The sequence below is a fragment of the Rana temporaria genome, chromosome 6 (genome assembly GCF_905171775.1).
Source record: "Rana temporaria chromosome 6, aRanTem1.1, whole genome shotgun sequence".
Lineage (NCBI taxonomy): Eukaryota > Metazoa > Chordata > Amphibia > Anura > Ranidae > Rana > Rana temporaria.
The window spans coordinates 164,239,687-164,263,519 of record NC_053494.1 but is presented as its reverse complement, the minus strand read 5'-3'; the positions used below and the strand labels follow the sequence as shown (position 1 = coordinate 164,263,519).

At 41.2% G+C, this 23,833-nt stretch overlaps 1 protein-coding gene across 5 annotated transcripts in view; it reads right to left on the bottom strand.

Annotated features, from left to right (window-relative positions):
- Nucleotides 1-3,894: 3,894 nt before the first annotated feature.
- Nucleotides 3,895-23,833, bottom strand: part of SP3 (Sp3 transcription factor) — a 49,211-nt gene continuing 29,272 nt past the window's right edge. For all 5 annotated transcript variants that reach the window (XM_040357725.1, XM_040357727.1, XM_040357726.1 and 2 more), the window contains 3 exons: nucleotides 10,194-10,386; nucleotides 8,711-8,907; nucleotides 3,895-5,724 (listed from right to left, as the gene is read on the bottom strand). In XM_040357725.1, the coding sequence (XP_040213659.1) occupies nucleotides 5,417-5,724; nucleotides 8,711-8,907; nucleotides 10,194-10,386 (698 nt within the window). In that variant the 3' untranslated portion in view covers nucleotides 3,895-5,416. The remainder of the gene's footprint in view (nucleotides 5,725-8,710; nucleotides 8,908-10,193; nucleotides 10,387-23,833) is intronic.

The window sequence follows — 23,833 nt, the reverse complement described above, 5'->3', positions numbered from 1 at the left end:
TGTTATATTTTGCCACATGTTTCTGGATTTTTTTTATTTGTTTTTTTTACAGAAAGTTGTCACTAAATATATTGCTCAAACATGCCATGGGTATATGTGAAATTACACCCCAAAATACATTCTGTTGCTTCTCCCGAGTATGGGGATACCACATGTGAGAATTTTTGGGAGCCTAGTTGCGTACGGGACCTCAAAAACCAAGCACAACCTTCAAGCTTTCTAAGGGTGTAAATTTTTTATTTCACTACTCACTGCCTATCAGTTTCGGAAACCATGGAATGCCCAGATGGCACACCCCCCCCCCCCCTCCAAATGATCCCATTTTGGAAAGTAGACACCTCAAGCTATTTGCTGGGGAGGTATCGTGAGTATTTTGCAGATCTCACTTTTTGTCACAACGTTTTGAAAATAAAAAAATATATGTATTTTCTTTATTTTCAAAAACAAATTAGCTGCAAAATACTCACCATGCCTCGCAGCAAATTACTTGGGGTGTCTACTTTCCAAAATGGGGTCATTTGGGGGGGGTTTGTGCCATCTTGGCATTCGTACGTGGCTAGGCTCCCAAAAAGTCCCACACGTGTGGTATTCCCGTACTCAGGAGAAGCAGCAGAATGTATTTTGGGGTGCAATTCCACATATAACCATGGCATGTTTGAGCAATATATCATTCAGCGACAACTTTGTGCAAAAAAAATAAAAAATAAATCCTGCAACTTTGGAAAAATATAAAATATTCCATGGACTCAACATGCCTCAGCAAATAGCTTGGGGTTTCTACTTTCCAAAATTGGGTCAATTGGGGGGGGGGGGGGGGGGGGTTGTGCTACCTTGGCATTTTATGGCCTTCAAAACTGTGATGGGTATGAGGAGTGTAATCAAAAATTTGCGCCCTTAGAAATCCTGAAGGCAGTGCTTGGTTTTCGGGGGGGCCGTACGCAGCTATGCTCTCAGAAAGTCTAACATGTGGTATCCCCGTACTCAGGAGAAGCAGCAGAATGTATTTTGTAATGCCACATAACCATGGCATGTGTGAGCAATATATCATTTAGTGACAACTTTGTCATTTTTCATTCACTTGGGACCAAAAAATAAATTATATTCAATGGGCTCAACATACCTCTCAGCAATTTCCTTGGGGTGTCTTTCCAAAATGGGGTCCTTTTGTGGGGTTTGTACTGCCCTGCCATTTTAGCACCTCAGGAAATGATAGGCATTCATAAACTAAAAGCTGTGTAAATTCCAGAAAATGTACCCTAGTTTGTAGACGCTATAACTTTTGCACAAAACCAATATAGGCTTGACATTTTTTTTTTACCAGACATGTGGCTGAATACATTTTGGCCTAAATGTATGACTAAAATTGAATTTATTGGATTTTTCTTATAACAAAAAAGTAGACCATATTTATTTCCAAATTTACGCTCTTATTCCATGTATATCGCAAAAAATAAGAAAATAAAAAAATCGCAGAGGCAATCAAATATCATCAAAAGAAAGCTCTATTTGTGGGGAAAAAATTACGTCAATTTTGTTTGGGTACAACATTGCATGATCGTGCAATTACCAGTTAAAGCAGCGCAGTGCCAAATTGTAAAAAGTCCTCTGGTCTTTGGGTTGCCAAATGGTTCAGGGCTGAAGTGGTTAAAGGGGGGGGGGGGGGGCGATTCTCTTCCATACCCACTGAACATTAGGCAGTAAAGTATGGAAGTAAAATGTATTGTTAAAGCAACTCTGTAAACACAATAAAATGTTTTAATAAAGAGCTCTAGTGACAGCAGCTTGCAACCACAGGGAGCAGCAGGGGACCAGGCAATGGACATTTCTGCAAATCTAAAAGTGGAATCATGCTGAAAAGCATACAAAAAGGATGGCACAACCATCAATATAAATTGTCTACAAATAGCACAGCGCTTTTTTTTTATGTTTTAAATAGGCATTTCTGGTAGTGATTTTCAGTAGCTGTAGCTCTTAAAAGTGTTACTAAACCCACAACAGTAAAATCAGTCTTGTATATGCAGTAAAGCATGCTCGTTATACTCACTGTAGAACCCAAGGGGTTAATCCTGTGCATTGTGTAAAAAGGCTGTTTGATCCTGTCTTCTCTGATCCTGCTCTTCTACTGACAAAAGAGGTCCAGATAAGACCGTTTATGGAGTCAGGCTGCACATGCAGTTTGGTGTGTAGTGCTAGAGGTTTTTTTTTTCCTTCTTGGGAGAGTGCATGTGATCAGCACAGGGCCAATCAGCATTTTGATAGGACAGCTCAGTGCAGTATTTAAAAAAAAAAAAAAAAAAACTCCTACAAGCATTCACTGATAGTCAAAAGACTTATATATACTGCTGATGAGAAAAGGTATTTAGCAGTTTATATTTACTAAAATAATTGCATTTCCATGTTATGTGTACTGTGGGAGACCAGATATAGTCAATGCAGGGTCCTGGGTTTAGTAACACTTTAAAGAAAGTGAATATCAGACACATGGGCAGCAGGACAAATAGGTATGACTAGCCTTTTGCATGGCCTTTTTTTAAATTACCATTCCTTTTGAGTCACCTAAACATTGGTTCTAGCAGCTTTTATTTAATTATACCACTGTACGCAAGCGCAATATTTTAGTTCTGATATACAGAAGAAAAAAAAACAAACAGGAAAATTACAGCTAAAGAAACTAATCAAAACCCACAATTAAAATATATATATTAAAAAATATATAAAAAACTCAAATACTGAAAGTAAAACATTTAAAGATATTTTAACTTTATTTTTTTCTTAAAATCTACCTATGCAGCAAAATTCCACCTACATGCATATTACAGAAATATACCATAACAAAACACATAGGAGCAGGTATAAAAATGCAGTATGTTTAAACAAAGACAAAATTTTAACCTATATCATGGTAGCAAATTCATGGAGTATAATTTTAAGCCAAAAAACAACATGGAATAAAAGAAAAAAAAAAAAAAATTCAGATTTTGTGTACAAGATGCAGTGTTTCACATCATATACAGCTGTGATACAGTTTAATTTGGTTAGGATATCTGATTGCAAAGTGCGCTGATAATTGGTGACGTCGAGTGGTAGGGGAGTATATTTATTTATATATATATATTTATATTTATCTTTAGAAGCAAAACACAACTACAACATGAAATTTACAGGCCACTGTCTCATTCTTCCAATAATACAAACTTTAAAAAAAAAATAAAAAAAAAATAGAAGGAAAATATATATGCAATGAAAAAAAAAAAAAAAAAAAATTGGTAATGGGACATTTGACTTTCCTCTGAACAAGATTCAACTTGGTAGACCATATGTACATACCCACAATAAAACAAATTTTCAGCAAAGCCGTAGTTGAGAAACAAAATTTGACACTGTACAATAACCTACTTTGAGCCTGACTCTTACAAAGTACTGTACAAGCGGACATTCATGGAGTGGAACAATAACACTTGAATGGATTACGTTGGCTGGAACCAAAACAATACATTTGGAACCCCAATGACATACTTCACCAGTTGTTGCATCAGTCAATAAATCTTCATTACTTTTTGAATGTAAACAACTTAAGGAACATGCCGCTGGCATGCCGTTAGGTGTTCTGTTCAGCTATATAACTTATATAACGAAAATAAAACTCTGAACACCACCACTATTCCCCTGTGCTAAAGAAGGAAAAGTGCCGATATAAAATATCCTAAATATGAATCACTTTGTCCATAAATATAATGCATACATTCAGTGATTTAAAGGCATTTAACTTCTGTGAAATATGCAAAAAAAAAAAAAAAATCTGCTAAAAAAAATAAATAAATAAATGTACGGCTGCTGAATGATTTTATGACCGACATACTGACTCGCCAAGTAACGAATATGAAAACAACAAAGTCGAAAGAAAGAAAATAGTGTTTTATTAAACTACCACACTGTTATAATACACTTTAAACATACACTTTAAAGGTAGCTTTTAAATTTGAGGTGTCATAACAATAAGAAAGACTCAAACAAAAGCCTGTAAATAGGTGAACTGTTGTAGGTGCTGCAGTCTCTATTCATTTTATTTCACTACGTCTTAGAAAAAATGGTATAGACCTTACATACCTGCAATTTCACTTTGTATTTGTACACGTTCTATAGTTGAAATATAAACAATTGTTAAAAAATAAAACAAAATACAGCAACATAATAAAAAAACATATACATATTTATCAGGTACATGTATTCGATACATACAATTTTAATGGGTAGAAGCAGATAGGTTGTTTTAAATGCTGATTCAACAACTAAAGTTAAAAAAAAAAAAAAAAAAAAAGGATGAAAAAGAATAAAAAAAAGGAGGAGGGGGCAGAAAAAAAATTAAATAAAAAAAAAAACACACCCTTGTATAATTCTCCGGTTTCCCCATGACTAGGATTTGTATGCCTTGTTTGTTTCACTATGGAAATGACCGACTGATATCATGTTTGCATATGCTAGCCTACTTAATTTACAATAATGGTATCTGATGTCTGAATATCTGAGATCGAAAGATGTGCTTAATGACAAACAATTCATTATTATTTTTTGGTCCACCAGTGTTCAAGAGAGTGGGTGCTTTTTTCATTGCATGTAACCATTGAAAAAAATGCTTCAACCTACAAGTTTTTCAACATTGGTTATATTGCCTTCATGACTCAAACATTAAGAAGAATTTGGCAAATACATTTTATGTGCATGGCTTTTTATTAAACACACAGTCTAGACAGTGGCTATTGTCAGATTAAAACTTGTAGAATTTATTTTTCTTATAGTTCTTTACAAGAGAAATGCTTAAAACGTGTACATAGGATCACCTAATTAAAACAAATTGGTTGTTATCTTGTAAGCAGAGGAATGGTAAAAAGGGAGCCAGGTTATGAGTGCTGTTCAATGTGATTTGTCAGTTATGCATAATAAAAATTCCAGTCATCAAGAAAATTACAAAATGTCATCTCATAACATAATTTTTTCGTGACCCATCAACTTTGTTATCTTACAATAGATAAATACCAACATGTTCTTATTTATTTTTTTTACTTGTTTTTGACATTTATTTATTTATTTTACACTAAACCACACAGGACTGATGCATTTGGTTAGACTACCATTTCCATCTGTCAATGTTATTTATACTTGTATGTATCATGGTAAAATTTCATCAATTCTAGATTTCCAAAAGTACCTACAAAAGCCATGCAATTTTACCAATTGATCATACGTATGGAATAGCATACAAAGTAAGGCATTTCAGTGTCATGTATAACCAAGTTACTGTCAATCCAAAAAAGTTTGCACATCAATAAAAAGATATCTAAGAACTCAAGAACAAGGATTTGCTTTTTCTTCCACTACTGTATAAAAATAACCACAATTAATAGGTGTCGCATGATATTTACTCCATTGTCTCATGTCCAGAAACTGTGACGAGTTGTAAGGGAATCTCAGAATTGGAGAGGAGATCTTGGTTGCTGGTATTTACAGTCCCCATGCCGGATACAGATCCCTGCTGAATGTTTGCAAGGATAAGGGTTGTACCTTCGGCAGTTATCAATGTTTCATCAGGCTTTGCTTCTATGGATGCCAGTACAGCACTGCTGGCATGCATGCCTTTCTTATTCTGATGGGTTTTAATATGTTTGGCAAGGTGATCGCTTCGCATAAATCGCTTGGAACACTCTGGACACACAAACTTCTTTTCACCTGTTGGATTAAAAACATTGCATTTTAAATACCAAATTCTTTTTAACCACTTAAAGGACAGAGCCTCTTTTTTACAATAGTCATTTACAAGTTAATATCATTTTTTTGCTAGAAAATTACTTCGAACCCCCAAACATTATATATTTTTTTCTAACACCCTAGAGAATAAAATGGTGTTCATTGTAATACTTTGTCACACTGTATTTGCGCAGTGGTCTTACAAGCTCACTTTTTTTTATTAAAAAATAAAACAGTAAACAGTAAACAGTTAACCCACTTTTTAAATATTGTGAAAGATAATGTTATGCCGAGTAAATTGATACCCAACATGGCACGCTTCAAAATTGCACCGCTCGTGGAATGAAACTTTTACCCTTAAAAATCTCCATAGATGTTTAAAAACTGCTACATGTTACCAGTTTTGAGTTACAGAGGAGGTCTAGGGCTATAATTATCCAACGATCGCGGCGATAGCTCACATGTGTGGTTTAAACACAGTTTTCATATGCGGGCGCTACTCACGTACGTATGCGGTCACATATGAGGCCCCTTTATTCTTATTACAAGGCATGCAAACATCCCTTGTAATAGAAAAAAAAGCATGACAGGACCTCTTGAATATGAGATCTGGGCTCAAAAAGACTTCAGATCTCATATTTAAAACCATTAAAGAGTCAAAAGAACAAAATTGGATTCCCCCAAGTCACAGGTGAGAGCAAAGAGGAACCCACACTGAGCAAAAAAAAATAAAAAAAAATAAAAAAGCCAAGAATATTTGTAACAAGATCACAAATGGTAAAATCTGCCTCTTGGTACTCTGTAAAATGCTGATGCAGGCCCAACTGAAGAAAAGCTAGGACTTGTCGCACTGAGAATTTTCTAGGATGAAAGTATTTTTTCCCCCCTCAATAACAGAGGTATGTCAAGTGCAATGATAGACTGCTTTTAACAAAATGGGAATTACCAAGAAATGCCTTGATCCCTCAATTCCTGGGCTAAAAAAGCCAGAGACTGAGTGCTAAACTGGTCCTTAGGACAAAAGATACAGATCTGGAAGGGCCCACAGATTAACCACCAGTGGTCAGGTTGGGGTACCATGCTAGCTGGGCCAGTCTGAAAAAAATAAGATCACCGGAAAACCTTCCATCTCAATCCTGTAGAGCAGATGTGGAAGGGAGTAGGGCCAAGAGGTCCCTTTGCAGGGACACTGTCCGTGAGGATATAATGTCAGAAGGGAAGGATAGAGGTAGATCAGGCTGAACAGATTCTGCGAAGCCACCAGAACACCCACTGCCAGGAGATCCATAGCAGGCATTCTCCACCTGGAATTGCAGGTTTGTGGAAAAACTGATGGCCAGACTTGGTTTTAGAAAAGACCTTTATCCGCTTGTCTTTGGGTCCCTGAAAGCAGGCAAATCCGAATAATGCTTCGTTAAGATTGAAAATTGCTAAATACACAACTGGGGCAGACCACTTTTGAACAAAGTCCTCTTCAAACATGTACAGGACCGATCGCTGCTTGGGAGGGATGAACACTTGTCAAGATCCTTTCAATCTTCGTTATATAATCTTCGTATAATGGGAAATGAGTGCACCGACAACATCTTGGAGGTTTAAAGGGCTTCAAGAGCCTAACGAACATTTCTGCGTGCAAGAAATTTGTCAACGAGCATCTTGACAAATCGGAACGCTACTAGGAAAAAAAAGTGCATTGTGACCGATGAAACAAAAATGTTATTGCTTGGGAAGAATACGCAGCACTATGTATGGCGCACAAAGGCCACAGCTTACCAACATCAAAACATCATCCCAACAGTGAAGCATGGTGGAGGGAACAAAACAATTTAGGTTTGCTTGGAGGGGAAAATTAATTCTCAAGTTTACCAAAATATCCTACAGGATATTGTCAGGGGAATGTCCGCCAGCTAAAGCTGAGAAGTTGGGCTATGCAGCAAGACAATGACTAAGCATCAGAGTAAATCCACCACAGACTTACATAAGAAAATGAAAAATGCGCCTTTTGGAATGGCTCATTTAGAGCCCAGATCTTAACCCCACAGAGATGCCGTGGAATGACCTCAAATGAGCCAGTCACACCAGACATCTTACAGATGTGTCTGAGCTGAAACAGTTTTGTAAAGGAGGAATGATCAAAAATTACTACTGAATGTTGTGCAGGTCTGATTCAGAACTACGGATAGTGCTGTTAAAGAAGGTTTGATCAGCTATTAACTCCAAGGGTTCACTTCCTTTTTCCTCCAGCACAGTGAATGTATAATAGGCATGTTCAATTAAGACACAAAAAATCTGAATTGTTTGTGTGCTATAAGCTTAAAGCGGAGGTTCACCCTAAAACAATGATATACCATCCCATCCAGCATACTTGCGTCAGCTACAGTATGCTGTTTTTTTCGCTGTACTTACCGTTTAATCGTTCATTTTCTTTTCTTCTTCCCGCGGGGAATAGGCGTTCCTATGAAGAGGCGTAGATGATTGACGTGCGGCTACGGTGCGTCACACGTTCCGAAAATAGCCGGAATAGGACTCGGCTATATACGGCGCCTGCGCAGTCAGCTTCTAGTCTGTGCCGTGAGGAGCCGAGTCCTAGTCCGGCTATTTTCGGAACGTGTGACGCACCTTAGCCACACATCAATCATCTACGCCTCTTCATAGAAACGCCTATTCCCCGCAGGAGGAGGAAAAGAAAATTAACGATTAAACGGTAAGTACAGCGGGAAAAAAAAAAAAAAAAAAGTATGCTGTAGCTGACGCAAGTATGCTGCATGTAATGGTACATAGATGTTTTTTAGGGTGAACCTCCGCTTTAAACACATTGTGTTTGTGTAGTATTGTGAACACATTTTATGACAAATTACTGCAGAAGACCAGTTAATTCCAAGGGGTTCATATACTGAGGGGTGTGTGTGTGTATTTTTATTGCACACAAAATTATTATATATAAAATGAAAGGGAAGGGTATCTTTACCAGTATGTGTTCTTCTGTGTCGCTGCAGCTCATCACTTCGGGTAAACCTTTTTCCACAAAACATCCAGGTACAGACAAAGGGACGCTCTCCTGAATGCCAACGAAGATGAGCTCTTAGGTGTGAGGTCTTGCCATAGACTTTAGCGCATCCTGGGATGTGACAGATGTGTTGTTTTTTCTTTCCAAGGTTTGTACCCCTAAAATAATAGATTTGTTTAATAAGAACTGTTTAAAGAAAATTCAGCTGATTTCTGCTATAATTAACTACTGTTAAACTCTGCACCAATTTAATAACCACCTATTTAAAATATGCAATTCACGTTCTGAACAATTATTGTGGTGAAACAAAATCTCACTAAAACCAAAATTTGTTTTTTTAGGCCTCACATTTTTTTTTTTATACCAGGTAATTTAAATAGACTTTTTTCTTAAAGTAAACCTGTGGATAAATAAAGCAGCATTTATTATTAAGCGAGAACACAGTGCAATCATCTGATGCTATTGCTGTCCTAGTTGCTTCCTTCTGCAGTTCACTGCTGGTTGATGAGGGTACCGATCACAGTGATAGATCAACTCCTGTGGTTGGCGTGGCTCAGGCATTGCACAGGAAAGAAAACCAAGTATTTGAATCTACACACTTAGTCTTTTTAAACATCCTGGGATTACAGGTGTTTAAAGGATAAGTTTACCTTCCAAAGCATGTTACACAAATAATTCAGGTGAGACATGCTCCAGAGCTGCCCAACACTCCCACCACCTCCCTATATCAGTGGGTGGCGGTTCTTCCTGCACCTGTCACAGTTTGAAAATGGCCCACACGCCCACGTCATTTATTCACAGCGATCTGTGAATGAGAGAACTACAAGTACCACCATAAATTGCATCTCATGTCTTGTTCTCAATGAATTACAAGGGCACCGATGAGCGCTCTCATAGTTCAGTCACAATCCCTGCAACTTGTAAACAGTCAGCCCATATCAGAGGTATAGGCTGAAAGCTGCAGGGTGCTTTGCAGGCTCCTAAGAAGAAAAAAAAATGCACCTTTTTCCTGCCAAAATATGTGCATTACCAAAAGGTGAATTTGGCCCAGTTGCGAGTTTTGGGGGTGCACCACCCCTTCAACTATGTAGAAGTAATTGGGTGGCACACTTTTTAGAAAGCCAGCTGAAAAACAGAACAATTACGGCTTCAATACATTACTACACTAGTACCTGTGACTGCAGATGTAAAAGTGTTCAGCTTCTTTTATTAGTTCTCAACACCATTCCATTTTTTGCATAAAACATGAAAGTACTTGATGATGTTTTCTTTCACACCAGTTTAAAAGGGAGGAAGATCAAGGTTAAAAAAAATATTAAATATGTTACGCAATTGCTTCTAATGCATAAAGTGCTTAGATGGTATGAAAGTCGTGTCAGAATCCAAACTTATTAGTGAGAACAAAACCTAAATATGACAAGTGCCATCTATATATGACAAGTACCTTCCAGCTCCATCTTTGCAGTTAGGACAAGTGCATGCTACTCTTCTTAGCCTTTTTCCCTCTTGATTTGATTGGTCAAGTTCATCATCAACAACTTGTACTCTCAGATGGGTTAAATCATTGGTGTTAACTGTAGAATCACCAGTAAGCTGCCATTCCTCTGGATCTGGCTCTTCCTCTTTAATCCGAATACCTGGTAAGAAAAAAAGGCAAGCAATAAGCAGACTTCATTACAATAACTATTATTCAATACTAAATTAAAAGGAATAGCAAAATGCAATCACTACCAATAAATGTAAGGGCCCTTTCACACGGAGCGGATCAGTAATGATCCGCTCCGTGTGTCCGCAAAGCTCAGCGGGATCCTCCGTAAAATACCCGCTGAGCTGGCAGGGTGGTCCCCGCACACTGTGCAGGGACCGCCCTGTGTTTCCTCTGCTCTCCCCTATGGGGGATCGGACGAACGCGGATCGTATGTCCGTGTTCATCCGATCCGGCAGACGGAAGAAAAATAGGATTGCTTCCGTCCGCAAATGCGGATCTTTGCGGAGGCGGACAAATTACGGGTGTCAGCGGATATTCATCCGCTGACACCTGTAATCACATAGGGACCCATGTATGTCCCGTTTTCATCCGCAAACGGACGGATGAAAATGCGGACATACGGTCCGTACGTGTGAAAGGGCCCTAAAACTAAATACACACATTGAGGATTTAAAGCGATATTAAAAAGGACAAGGTAAACCCTTCAGCCTTTAGAACCATTTTAAAATTTCAATTCAAAGCAGAACGCCAGTTTTTAGCCAAAACAGGGATCTTCCACTTTTCAAACACAGGGCCGGTTAACGGTCCTTCAGATTTTAGGAGGCCGTATTGTGGCCAGTGAGGTTAGAAAATGTCCCGGGCCCAGCATCCATCAGTGAGAATTAACATGGCCTCAGGGTTTGTGGTCAGTAAGATGAGTAAAACCACATCATTTGTAATAGTGGGAGTAATCATACCCCATCATCTGTACATGTTGGAAGAACTAACATCCTATAGTTTGTCAGTGGGAGGAATAGTGCCCCAAAGGCCCGATAAAGGCTAGAAAAGGGCCGCATCCGGTCCTCAGAGCAGAGTTTGGAGACCCCCCGAGCTAAACTATAAACACAGCAAAAACTAAAACTGGATTTTTTTTTAACTCCTTGCAAAATCTTTTTTTTTCTTTTTTGAGTACGTTAACCACTTCCCATCCAACATATAGCAATATGACAGCTGCAAAGTGGTTTCAAGATCGGGACTGGACTTCATATGACGACCAGCAGGAGAAGGCGTACAGCGATCGGTGGTGTGGCAAGTCAGTCTGACACTGCATCTCAGATCTTGGTAAAGAGCCTATGACATAGGCTCTTTACCATGTGATCAGCTGTGTCCAATCACAGCTAATCACATCGTAAACCAGAAGTGCAGTTTATCAGCCTTTCCTCTATTCACGATGACAAGGCATGGGTAGAAGAAAGCCGATCAGCTGCTCTGCTGACAGAAGATGGGGGGGGGGGGGGGTTGCGCATTGATAAGTTCAGGAGGATGCACACTAGCGCCCACCAGGGATGCAAATCAGTGCCCATCAGTAATGCATGCCAGTGCCACCTATCAGTGGAGAAAACTTACTGATTTACAAAATTGTATAACAAACTTTCAAAATTTTCGGTCCTTTTTGTTTAGCAAAAAATAAACCCAGTGGCGATTAAATACCACCAAAAAAAGAAAAAAGCTCTATTTGTGGGAACAAAATGATTAAAAAAAAATAAATAAAAATGGTACAGTGTTGCATGTCTGCCCATTTAAAATGGGGAGAGGCCTTGAAACAGATAACCACTTGTCGACCCACTCACGTACCTATATACTATGGCAGGTTGTCAGCGCGAATTGCCATACCTATACGGCGGCTCACGCAGTTGCGGGCTGCGCGCTCTCGCTGTGGGAGTGTGCCTGCGGGTCAGGCAAACTCTCTATGTCCCCCGAACCGTGGTCGCCTAGTACAGAGGCAGAACGGTGATCTGGCAGTGTAAACAAATCACCATTCTCACAGGGGACATGTCAGATCTTTTGTTCCCATTGATCAGGAACAGTGATCTTTCATGTCCCAGTGAGCCCACCCCCCCCCCCACAGTTAGAACACACTTAACCCCTTGACCACCCCTAGCGTTAACGCCTTCCTTGCCAGTGTAATTTTTACATTGATCAGTGCATTTTCATAGCACTGATCAATGCAATAATGTCATTGGTCCCCAAAAAGTGTCATTTGGGGTCAAATCTGTCTGCCGCAACGTCGCAGATCGCAGCAATTACTAGCAAAAACAGTAAAAAAAAAAAAAAAAAAGTCCCTAAATCTATCCCATAGTTTGTAGATGCGATAAAACTTTTGCGCAAACCAATCTCAATTCACCTACTGCAATTATATACATAATTTTTGGATATGTATTATAGCAAAATGTAAAAAAAATTGTTTCTTAAAAATTGTTGCTCTGTTTGTAGCGCAAAAAAATAAAAACTGCAGTGTTGATCAAATACTACTAAAAGAAAGCACAATTTGTGGGAGGGGAAGGACATCGCGACCGCGCAAATGGCAGTTAAATCGAAACAGTGCCGTATCGCAAAAGATGGCGTGGCCATTAAGGGGGCAAATCCTTCCAGTCCTTAAGGGACACAGAAAAACAGATACTGTTGTGTTATACTGCCACCTACAGGAGAACTGGACTTGGGCAAATAATTTTTTAGCCAGTTCCAGGATAAACCCCCCGCCTTACAGTACCCAACAGCACAAACAAAACCTGAGCTGGGTGAAACTTTGTCCCCCAATGAAATACATTTTTTACAGCAAATACAAAAATCAATCTTTTCGAAGCCATTGAAGGATACATGAATACATATTGTTGGGATGTCTCAAAGCAGTCCAATTGGAGGCTGGACAACCATCACAAACAGGTCCAACAAGAGAACCAAACTGCCTGCAGCCCAGGGGCTTCCTAAAAGGTCCAAGACCCAAATTTAAACCGAGTCCCTACTAATTGGGGCACCTGCTAAAACAACCAGATGGAGGACACAATCAACCTGATGCTCAAGATCCAAAAGGTAGGTCACCATAAGTGGGAAGGATTCCATGAGGAAGGGGCAGTGACCCTGAACTAGCGGAGATGACCATCAACCAAAATCCCACCAAAAACAGGCAAAACTATAATTATTTCTCATGAAGGGAAGAGAAAGTCCACTCAGTCTATATGCCTTTGCATACCAGATTCCCTTCTATTGAAACCTCGTTTTCAGCATTTTCTGGCCTGAAAACTAAGCTCCCCAATTAAGACTTGCCAATCAAAAGCTTTGCATCAACAAAAGCATCACAGACAATCATGGGTCTAAAAAGGACTACCGAGTACCAGAGAAATCAGGGGTTTGATCCCAAACTCAATGTGACTGAAGGGGCAGAGTACATGCAACGCACCCCCACAAGAGTAGGCAAGAATGAAGGAGACTTTAGCCCCAGACAGGACTGAGGAAGCAAATGCATCTTCCCCAAGCACATAAATGAGTTACGCAAGAAAACACCAAAAAGATCCTGGTAATAAACCACCATGGCATCAAGATATAGTCTATGAAATCCTCATCTACCAGATTCAGGAACGTTGCTGTGAAACAAGGGACAGGAATCATAGCAGTACCTCAAGGAGCATTTGCCAATTAAGGACATAAGAAAAAGGTACCCAAAAAACCCTCAAGAGGCTGCAGATCCACCAAGGACCACCTTTCTCCAATCAGCCAGGTTCCATAAAGTCTTTCAGGTGTATTTGATCTCATGCAAAGAATTCGTGCAGCAGAAAATTAGCATGCTAGTGATTAAGAGATCCCATTTGACCTACTAGGTCAGAGGTTCCCTTTAGAGGAGGCCCTTAAGTATTCCAGATGCTCCCCATTAAATCAGTTCTCCTGAAATTCATATGCATAGACATCCTAGGCGATCCAAGCAGAAGCGGGAGCAGGTACCCGTCAAAAACCAAGTACCCGCTACGAAGTTCGTTACTTGGAAAATAATGAAAAACAAAACCAGTGTTAGGTCAGTGAATCTGAGTCAGAGATGATCACAGTAATCAGTTACCCAGCTTGTTCTAAGGCCCTGGGGAAGGTCAGAGCGAGATTCCACAGGGGACGGTGCTGGGGCACGCTTTGACTTTCTGCGGTCAGTATCCATGAGACACTGGGTCAATCTGGTCACAGTAGAAAACCTTCATGACATCACATGTATAGCATCCGATTGAGGCCGATAATAGTTTAAGGCAGGGGTCTTCAAACTACGGCCCTCCAGGTGTTCAGGAACTACAATTCCCATCATGCCTAGTCATGTCTGTGAATGTCAGAGTTTTGCAATGCCTCATGGGATTTGTAGTTCCGCAACAGCTGGAGGGCCGTAGTTTGAGGATCCCTGGTTAAGGAAAAGGGGGCTGACAGGAAAAATATATCATCTTATCTGTTAAGTTATCTCGGAGCGGGGCTTTAATTTCAATTGGCTAATGTTATTCAGTACATTCTGTGCTTTCAGTTACGGAATAATCCTTCCAATCTCAAGGCTGCATTTTTTTTTTTTACATCAGCCAATATGACAATGTCCACTTAATTGGAAATTAAAATGCACTTAAGTTTGATATGTGTGCTTGTCATAATCAGACTTATAAGTGGTAATCTACAAATTAATATGCGCAAAGCCTTGTTTTATACTATGAAGTACTGTAATTAACGACAATAAAAACATAAGGCAAACTAAAAAAAAAAAAAAAAAAAAAAAAAGACATAAAAAAAAAGGAGATGCATATTTATTTTGTAACATGTTTTTATGAGATCTAAATGCCTTGAAGAACAAGTGCACTTAAAACCCAAGAACTGTGAAGGCATAATTACAACTAGAAGATTACTACACTAAACACACTTTATATGCTCTCCTGTAAACCCCATCTCAGAGTTTGTAAAGAGCATGAAAAAATAAAAAAAGGAAATGAACCAGAGGAAGCCATCAGTATGGAAAAGGTAAAAGGCCATTGGCAAGAAAATAGCAAGGATCAATTTGGTATTGCAAGTTAGGGCAGAAAATCACTGAAGGAAAAACTGGAACATGAAGTGATGGGCCGCAAATAAATGTGCAGGGCAACCAAATATCCAAGAGAAAAATGTGTGGGAGAATAAGTAACTGTATTTGGACTGACAGCCAAGGTGGTCAACTATCAAAAGTTCTTGTAGTAAGGTGAAAGTCTAACATACAAACTCTTGACTAAGAAAAGGAAGTCAGGATAGATAAGATGTGTCCATAAAAGCAGATCAAAACAGCCAAGAGCTGGAGGCCTAGTTAGAACACTGTCAGGAAGTTGGAGGCCCAAAAACATAAGGGATGCCACCAAAAAGAAGTCTCTAAAAATTATGGGTATGGCTATTCGGGCCCTTTGTGCATAAATAAAATAGCACAAGCTTTTTTTTTTTTTTTAAGTGTAATAAGAACAAAGATCTTTTCAGAGGCTTTTTGGAAATCTCAATACTGTAATTTGAATGTAGGGGAAAAGTACATTCATATAAGTTCTCCAGGGGGGTTCTGGAATACTATTGCTGTCTGTAAGGAAGGAGTTGGAGCTTTCAGAATGATCCTTCACTGTCCAAATGAGGAACATATACAGTAGGTGAACCCGATTTTGTGTCAATCTCGCTCTCTTTCTCGGCGAGATTGAGCACCTACGAGCCCCATCGCCGAGCTGGCTTGCCGCGATGGAGACAGAGCCGTCATAGAAGCGACGGGAGATCCGACTTGGATTCCCGCCAATTCTACACGTGTGCGGCGTTTGTTATGAATCCTGAGGGGGAAGTCCCCGCCGGATTTTAAATAAAAATCCGGCATGGGTTCCCCCCTCAGGAGCATACCGGGCCCTTAGGTCTGTTATGGGTTGTAAGGAGAGCCCCCCTACGCCGAAAAAAACGGCGTAGGGGGTCCCCCTACAATCCATACCAGACCCGTATCCAAGGCAGCCAGGAAGGGAGTGGGGACGAGCGAGCGCCCCCCCCTCCTGAGCCATACCAGGCTGCATGCCCTCAACATGGGGGGGGGTTGGGTGCTCTGGGGCAGGGGGGCGCACTGCGGCCCCCCCCACCTCAGAGCACCCTGTCCCCATGTTGATGAGGACAGGGCCCCTTCCCGACAACCCTGGCCGTTGGTTGTCGGGGTATGCGGGCGGGAGGCTTATCGGAATCTGGGAGCCCCCTTTAATAAGGGGGCCGCTCGCTCGTCCCCACTCCCTTCCTGCCTGGCAGCGTGCTTTGGATACGGGTCTGGTATGGATTGTAGGGGGACCCCCTACGCCGTTTTTTCGGCGTAGGGGGGCTCTCCTTACAACCCATAACAGACCCAAGGGCCCGGTATGCTCCTGAGGGGGGAACCCATGCCGGATTTTTATTTAAAATCCGGCGGGGACTTCCCCCCTCAGGATTCATAACAAACGCCGCACACGTGTAGAATTGGCGGGAATCCAAGTCGGATCTCCCGTCGCTTCTATGACGCGCTTGCTGGGATGTGCTGTCACTATTCCAGTGAGTGCGAGATGTCGGCGAGATCTCGGCACCATGTCGTGCTAAAAACACAATATCACAAACACCTACTGTAATACAGAGATCTGAAAAAGATTTGCTTCTTCAAAAATTAGAGTGGAGAAAAGAATGAGGACAGATTCCACCGGAAACAGAAATCAGCAACAGCATACGCTAAATCTTGAATTCTTCAGCTGATAACAATCACAAGCTAAAAATGGGAAATTAAGAACGGGAACTACAAGGAAAGAGATCCCCGAGATTCTATTATTGGGGGAATGGGAAAAGGAAAATATACTCAAATTTCAGACTAGTGAGTGTGAGAGACATTGGGGTTGATTTACTAAAAGACAAATAGACTGCACTTTGCAAGTGCAGTTGTTCTCAAGTTTAGTAAATGAGGTAAAGTTGTGCTTTGGGTATTCTATGCAATCACATGCAAGGAAAATAAAACAGCATTTTTTCCTTTCACATGATTGGATGATGGCCTGGAACATTCACAAACAAAACTGACTATAGGTCACTTTTTTTTTTTGGAGGAAACACAAGAACTGAAGCAGTGAGGTATGCGACAACTTTTTAGAATGGTGGAAGATGCGTATTCTGTTTTAGGTGGGAGGAGCCCTATTCTCTCAGATGCTGCCCTGGAAGAGAACTTAAAGTTGTTCTGGCACGTCTCACCATGTAAAAAATCATAATTTTATTGCTAGAAAATTTAGCAGACACCCTAGTGTGTGTCTGTGTGTATGTGTGTATATGTGTAATAAATATATATATATATATATATATATATATATATATATATATATATATTAAACACACTAGGGTTTAAGTTACAGAGGAGTTCTAGTGCTAGAATTGCTGCACACGCTCTAACGCATGCAGCGATACCTCACATGTGGGGTTTGAACAGCGTTTACATATGTGGGCAGGACTTACATGCATGTTCGCGAGCTACCGGGGGAAAGGGGCGTTTAAAAAAAAATATATATCCATCTATATTTGACTTAATTTTTTTTAAATTTACATTTAGATTTTTCTGATCACTTTTATTCCTATTACAAGGAACGTAAACATCCCTTGTAATAGGAATCACTGACAGGTCCTCTTTCTGGAGACATGTGGGGTCAATATCACTGCATAAATTCGAGGACGTCATATGACGTCCACCCGAAGACAAGTGGTTAAAAATGGCAGATCTTGCCGTTTGCTGTGTATGGTGTCATAGGAGGAGGAGATACTTTGGGCTTGGTGGAGGATTGATTTAGGCCCGGTTCAAACTAGAGCGATGCGAGAACCGTGCAAATTCAGTGCGGGTCCCACATCGCACAGTGGTTCACACTGAGATCTGAGAACCACTGCAGGTGTCAATGTAAAGCTAACACCCACAGATCAGTTTGCAGATCGCAGTGCAAAGGATGAAATGGTGCAGGAATCAGATTGGATGGGTGTGAACACCCATGCGATCAGATTCCACTGCGGACCAAAAAAAGGGTCCTGCACCATTTTGGTGCGAATACAATGCGATTTCAGCCATACAGTTTGTATGGCTGAAATTGCATCGCAGACATCACATGTGATGTGCACTTCAATGTGGTGCGAATCGCATGTGGTTTCTGGCATCACACTTTTGTTTAACTGTTAGATTTTATGAGATGAAGGGGGGAAAAAAGAAAAATCAGCCTAAAATATCGGCCGCAAAAATCAGCATCATATATCGGCAATCGGCCGCCCCGATTTCCAAATATCCATATGGGCATCGGCCAGAGAAAAACCCATATTGGTCGACCTCTATTAAAAACACAGGGTTTTGTTTGTACGTGTGCAAGCTGTAGTGCCTACCTCAAGGCTCCTCTGCAAACAAAACCCTGTGTTTTTAACATGTATTGTTAGTCAGGGCCAATTTGGTTGTTTTGCAGGCTAGCTGGTAAGGCTTTGTTTAGATCCATACTGTATAAGGCCTGGCTTTAGTCTTCAGCGACAGGGAAAAGCACATGAACAATGAAAATTTTCCAGAATAGAGGCTGGAAAGCACCCTATGTGGAACAAAGTGCCCAAAGGTCACTTTCAGGATATGACTGCAACATTCAGTCCAGCAAAGTCTGGCATGGTACACCAAATGCTTACAATAGCCAGGCTTTATTTTTCTTTTTTTTTTTCTTTTTTTTTTTTTAAAGCAGAGCTAGAAAATTATTTTGAGTTGGGCTTTGTTAGTAGCCAATGTCAAGCCCATCTACCAAGTCTGTCCATCCAACACTACCCTCCCCAGACAATGCTGCTACCCAAGGGTGGCTTGGGCGCCCCTCGATTTATAAATAGCCACCCTAAGACAAGAAGTGTTACTTACTGGCCAGATCACTCAATCAAAATAAATCCATGCCCTGTGTGTGTAATAAAAAAATGCCCAGTTAGGCCCGTGACCACTGCCTTAGAACGTCGACACAAGAAATTATTTTCACTGATATGGTGGGTATAATATGTAAAACCGCTATTTAGTGCACACAAGAACACTGGGGCGCCACTGCCTTCATACTCCTCTTCATTTACACTGTATAATGTTAGGTACCAGCAAGGTGGTGTCACAAGTTTTACAAAGGGTGCTGAAAGCATTGAGTCAATCATTTAAAAACATATGAAAATCTACTTGTTTAAACCGTCTGGAAATCTTTTACAGTTTACTGGCTGAGAAAAAAAGTTGGCATTTACTTAAACTTTCTTTCTGAAGTCCATTACACAAGCTACACCACCTCTAAAATGGCTACTAAAGATTTCATGACCTAGACCAAGAAATCAGGTAATACTTGTACTAGGGGTCGACCGATTATCAGTGGGGGCCAATATTCACTTTTTTGTGAAGCATTGGTAACGAACTTACCGATGTTGCGTCAACGAGCTGTACCAGGGTGATGCATGCAGCTGCATGCATTACCCCGGCACCGTTCTTTAGAGAGGTCAGCCCTCTTGTAATAACAACTGATGCAGCTCGGCAGTCGTTTGGCTGTTATTACAAGCAGCGGGAGGGGATTACCCCCCTCCCGTATAGGATGCAGTAAGGTGAAAAAACACAAGGGTTTACAACCCCTTTAAGCAAATGGGCCGATTCAGATATTACGTACGGCAAAATGGGTAGACAAGATGAATGTGCAGACATTAAAAATTGTGTCGGATGTGAACACAACATCCGATTTTCATTTAATTTGTACGGCTAGCATGCAACAAAAAACAGGTGACCGTTCGTCCAAAAATCTGATCGGGTGTACGAGGCTTTACGTTAAAGCGGAGTTCCATCCTTATTTTTATGTTTATTAAAAGTCAGCAGCTACAAAAAGCATAGCTGCTGGCTTTTAACCACTTAAGGACCCCTTCACGCTGATATACGTCAGCAGAATGGCACGGCTGGGCACATCAACGTATAGGTACGTTGTCCTTTAAGCCCAGCCGTGGGGTTGCGGGCGGTGCGCTCCCGCGACCCGGTCCGAAGCTCTCTGACCACGGGACTCGCGGACCTGATCGCCGCTGGAGTCCCGCGATCGGTAAACACGGCTTCCCCGTTCTTCACTGTGGCTCCGTCATCGATCGTGTCATCCCTTTTATAGGGGGACACAATCAATGACGTCACACCTACAGCCACAAACAGTTGTAAACACACTTCAGGGAACACATAACCCCAACAGCGCCCCCTGTGGTTAACTCCCAAACTGCAACGGTCATTTTCACAATAAACAATGCATGTTTTGCTGTGAAAATGACAATGGTCCCAAAAATGTGTCAAAATTGTCTGAAGTGTCCGCCATAATGTTGCAGTCACGAAAAAAAAAAAAAAAAAAACGCTGATCGCCGCCATAAGTAGTAAAAAAAAAAAAAAATAAAAAAAAAAAATGCAATAAAACTATCCCCTATTTTGTAAACACTATACATTTGGCACAAACCAACCAATAAACGCTTACTGTGATTTTTTTTTACCAAAAATAGGTAGACGAATACGTATCGGCCTAAACTGAGGGAAAAAAAAGTTTAATATATTTTTGGGGGATATTTATTATAGCAAAAAGTAAAAAATATTGCATTTTTTTCAAAATTGTCGCTCTATTTTTGTTTATAGCGCAAAAAAAAAAAAAAAAACGCGCAGAGGTGATCAAATACCACCAAAAGAAAGCTCTATTTGTGGGGAAAAAAAGGACGCCAATTTTGTTTGGGAGCCACGTCGCACGACCGCGCAATTGTCAGTTAAAGCGACGCAGTGCGGAATCGCAAAAAGGGGCAAGGTCCTTTAGCTGCATTTTGGTCCGGGTCTTAAGTGGTTAATAAACATACACTTACCTGCTCCACTATCCAGCGACACTCCGCTCCTCTCCCCCCTCTCCGCCGGCGCCTCCATTCTAGCTGTGGGCACCCGGGCCGTGACAGCTTTCGGCTTCATGGCCAGGCACTCACTGTGCATGCGTGAGCGGCGCTGCGCTACCTGAGTGGACAGGCGATCACCTGGGACCCGTCACGTGTCCCAGGAGATCGCCCACAGGGAGGGGCCGCCAAAAGGCGATATCGCCCAAGCGGTCCATGGGCGAAAGGAGGAAGTGGGACAGGAAGTCCCACTCCTACTGAAGCCCCCACTCCCCCCCAAAAAAATGACATGCCAAATGTGGCATGTAAGGAGGCGAAGAGTGGTTTAAGCGGAAGTTCCAATTTTGGTTGGAGCTCCGCTTTAACTAGTTGCCGCCTGCCCACCGTCAAATGGCGGTGGGCAGTTCTCGTGCACCTGCAGCTCTTTAACCATGTGATCGGCTGTGTCCAATATAAACACGGAGATGCCAGTAATCTGCTCTCCTCGCCTCACACTGACAGAGTGTATGGCGAGGAGAGCTGATCAGTGTCATGTCCATGCAGTGGGACATCTAAGAATGCAATCAGGGCAATTACAGTGTAGCAATGTAGTGTCACCAATCAGTGCCCACCACTGCACACAAATCAGTGCCCACCACTGCCCACAAGTGCCAATCAGTGCTGCCCACCAGTGCCTGTGGCATATTAGTGCCTCCTCATCAGTGCCACCTTATCAATGCCCACCAGTTCAGCCCATCAGTGTCGCCTCATCAGCGAACAGTGAAGGTGAAAAGTTACTTAGTTACAAAAATTTACTGACAGAAACTTTTGTAAAAAAATAAAACAGCAGTGATTTAATACCACCAAAAGAAAGCTCTATTTGTGTGAAGAAAAATTATAAAAAAAAAAAATTTGTTTGGGTACAGTGTTGCATGATCGCGCAATTGTCAAAGTGTGAAAGCGCTAAAAGCTGAAAATGACTTGGGCAGGAAGGGGGTGAAGGTGCCATGTAGGCAAGTGGTTAAATGACCATCTTAAAGGAGAGGTATAGCCAAATGCCAGAAACCGCTTTAAAACTCGCGTTTAGCCACATTTAGTTTACAGGCGTTTTTCATTTTTGACAGTTTGCAAAAAATAAACACTTTGCAAAAGTCAAACAGACGTTTTTAACCACTTGAGAGCCGTGCTATAGACGAAAGACGTCCACAGCGCGTCTCTATGTACAAGGAACACAGATCGGTCTCCTGTCTCCCTGACAGGACGTGGAGCTCTGTTTACACACAGAGCTCCACGTCCCTGCCGTCACCGCCGATCGCAGGTACTAGGCGGACATCGCGGCCGCCAAGCACGCGCATCGGCATCTCACGGATGCGCTGGGCACAGTGTTTCCCCACTGCGTGCCCCCAGCGGCACAACACTGTGCCCGGCGCATCGCTGAGATGCCGATGCGCGTGCCTGGCGGCCGCGATGTCCGCCAGGTACCCGCTATCGGCAGTGACAGCAGGGACGTGGAGCTCTGTGTGTAAACACAGAGCTTCACGTCCTGTCAGGGAGAGAGGAGACCGATGCCGTGTCCCTTGTACATAGGGACACAGCATCGTTCACCTCCCCCAGTCAGTCCCCCTCCACACAGTTAGAACACACCCAGGGAATACATTCCTTACCACCTAGTGTTAACCCCTTCCCTGCCAGTCACATTTTAACAGTTTCCAGTGCATTTTTATAGCACCGATCGCTGTATAAATGTGAATGGTCCCAAAATTGTGTCAAAAGTGTCCGATATGTCCGCCGCAATATCGCAGGCCTGACAAAAAAAAAAAAAAAACGCAGATCGACGCCATTACTAGTAAAAAATAAAAAATAAAAAATCATAAAAATCTATCCCCTATTTTGTAGGAGCTATAACTTTTGCGCAAACCAATCAATATACGCTTGTTGAGATTTTTTTTAACAAAAATATGTAGAAGAATATGTACCGGCCTAAACCGAGGAAAAAAAAATTGGGATATTATTAGAACAAAAAGTAAAAAAAATATTGTGTTTTTCAACATTTTCTGTCTTTTGTTTATAGCGCAAAAAATAAAAATGGCAGAGATGATCAAATACCACCAAAAGAAAGCTCTATTTGTGGGGAAAAAATTATAAAAATATAATTTGGGTACAGTGTTGTATGACAGCGCAATTGTCATTCAAAATGCATCAGCGCTGAAAGCTGAAAATTGGTCTGGGCAGAAAGGGGGTTTAAGTGCTTTTAACCGGTTGCTTTAAAAAAGTCTTTTAACATTGTCCCTTTAATAAAATAAAATCACTTTTATTGCTGTCACAAGGAATGTAAACATCCCTTGTGACAATAGGTGGTGACAGGTACGCCATTGGCAGCAGTATAAACCAGAAGTGACGTCGCTTCCAGGATTTCACATCCGAGACCCGAGCGAAGCCGAATCCGGCTTCGTTTGAGTCTCAGCCTAAGCAGCGGACGCGCTGAATGGTGGCTTGGGTGTCCTGGAGGCCACTAAAAAAAAAAAAAAAAAAAAAAGATCTAAAAAAAAACGGTACTGGGGTGATGCCTGCAGGTATCAACCCGGTATAACCCCCTTCAAGCCATGACCGCATATTTGTACAGACAGCGTGAAGGGGTTAAATTTGTTATAACATTAAATGAAGGAAACACCCTTCCACAGCCCATGAATAAACTGCAGGGCTGTGTAAGCACCCAGCTAACTGAA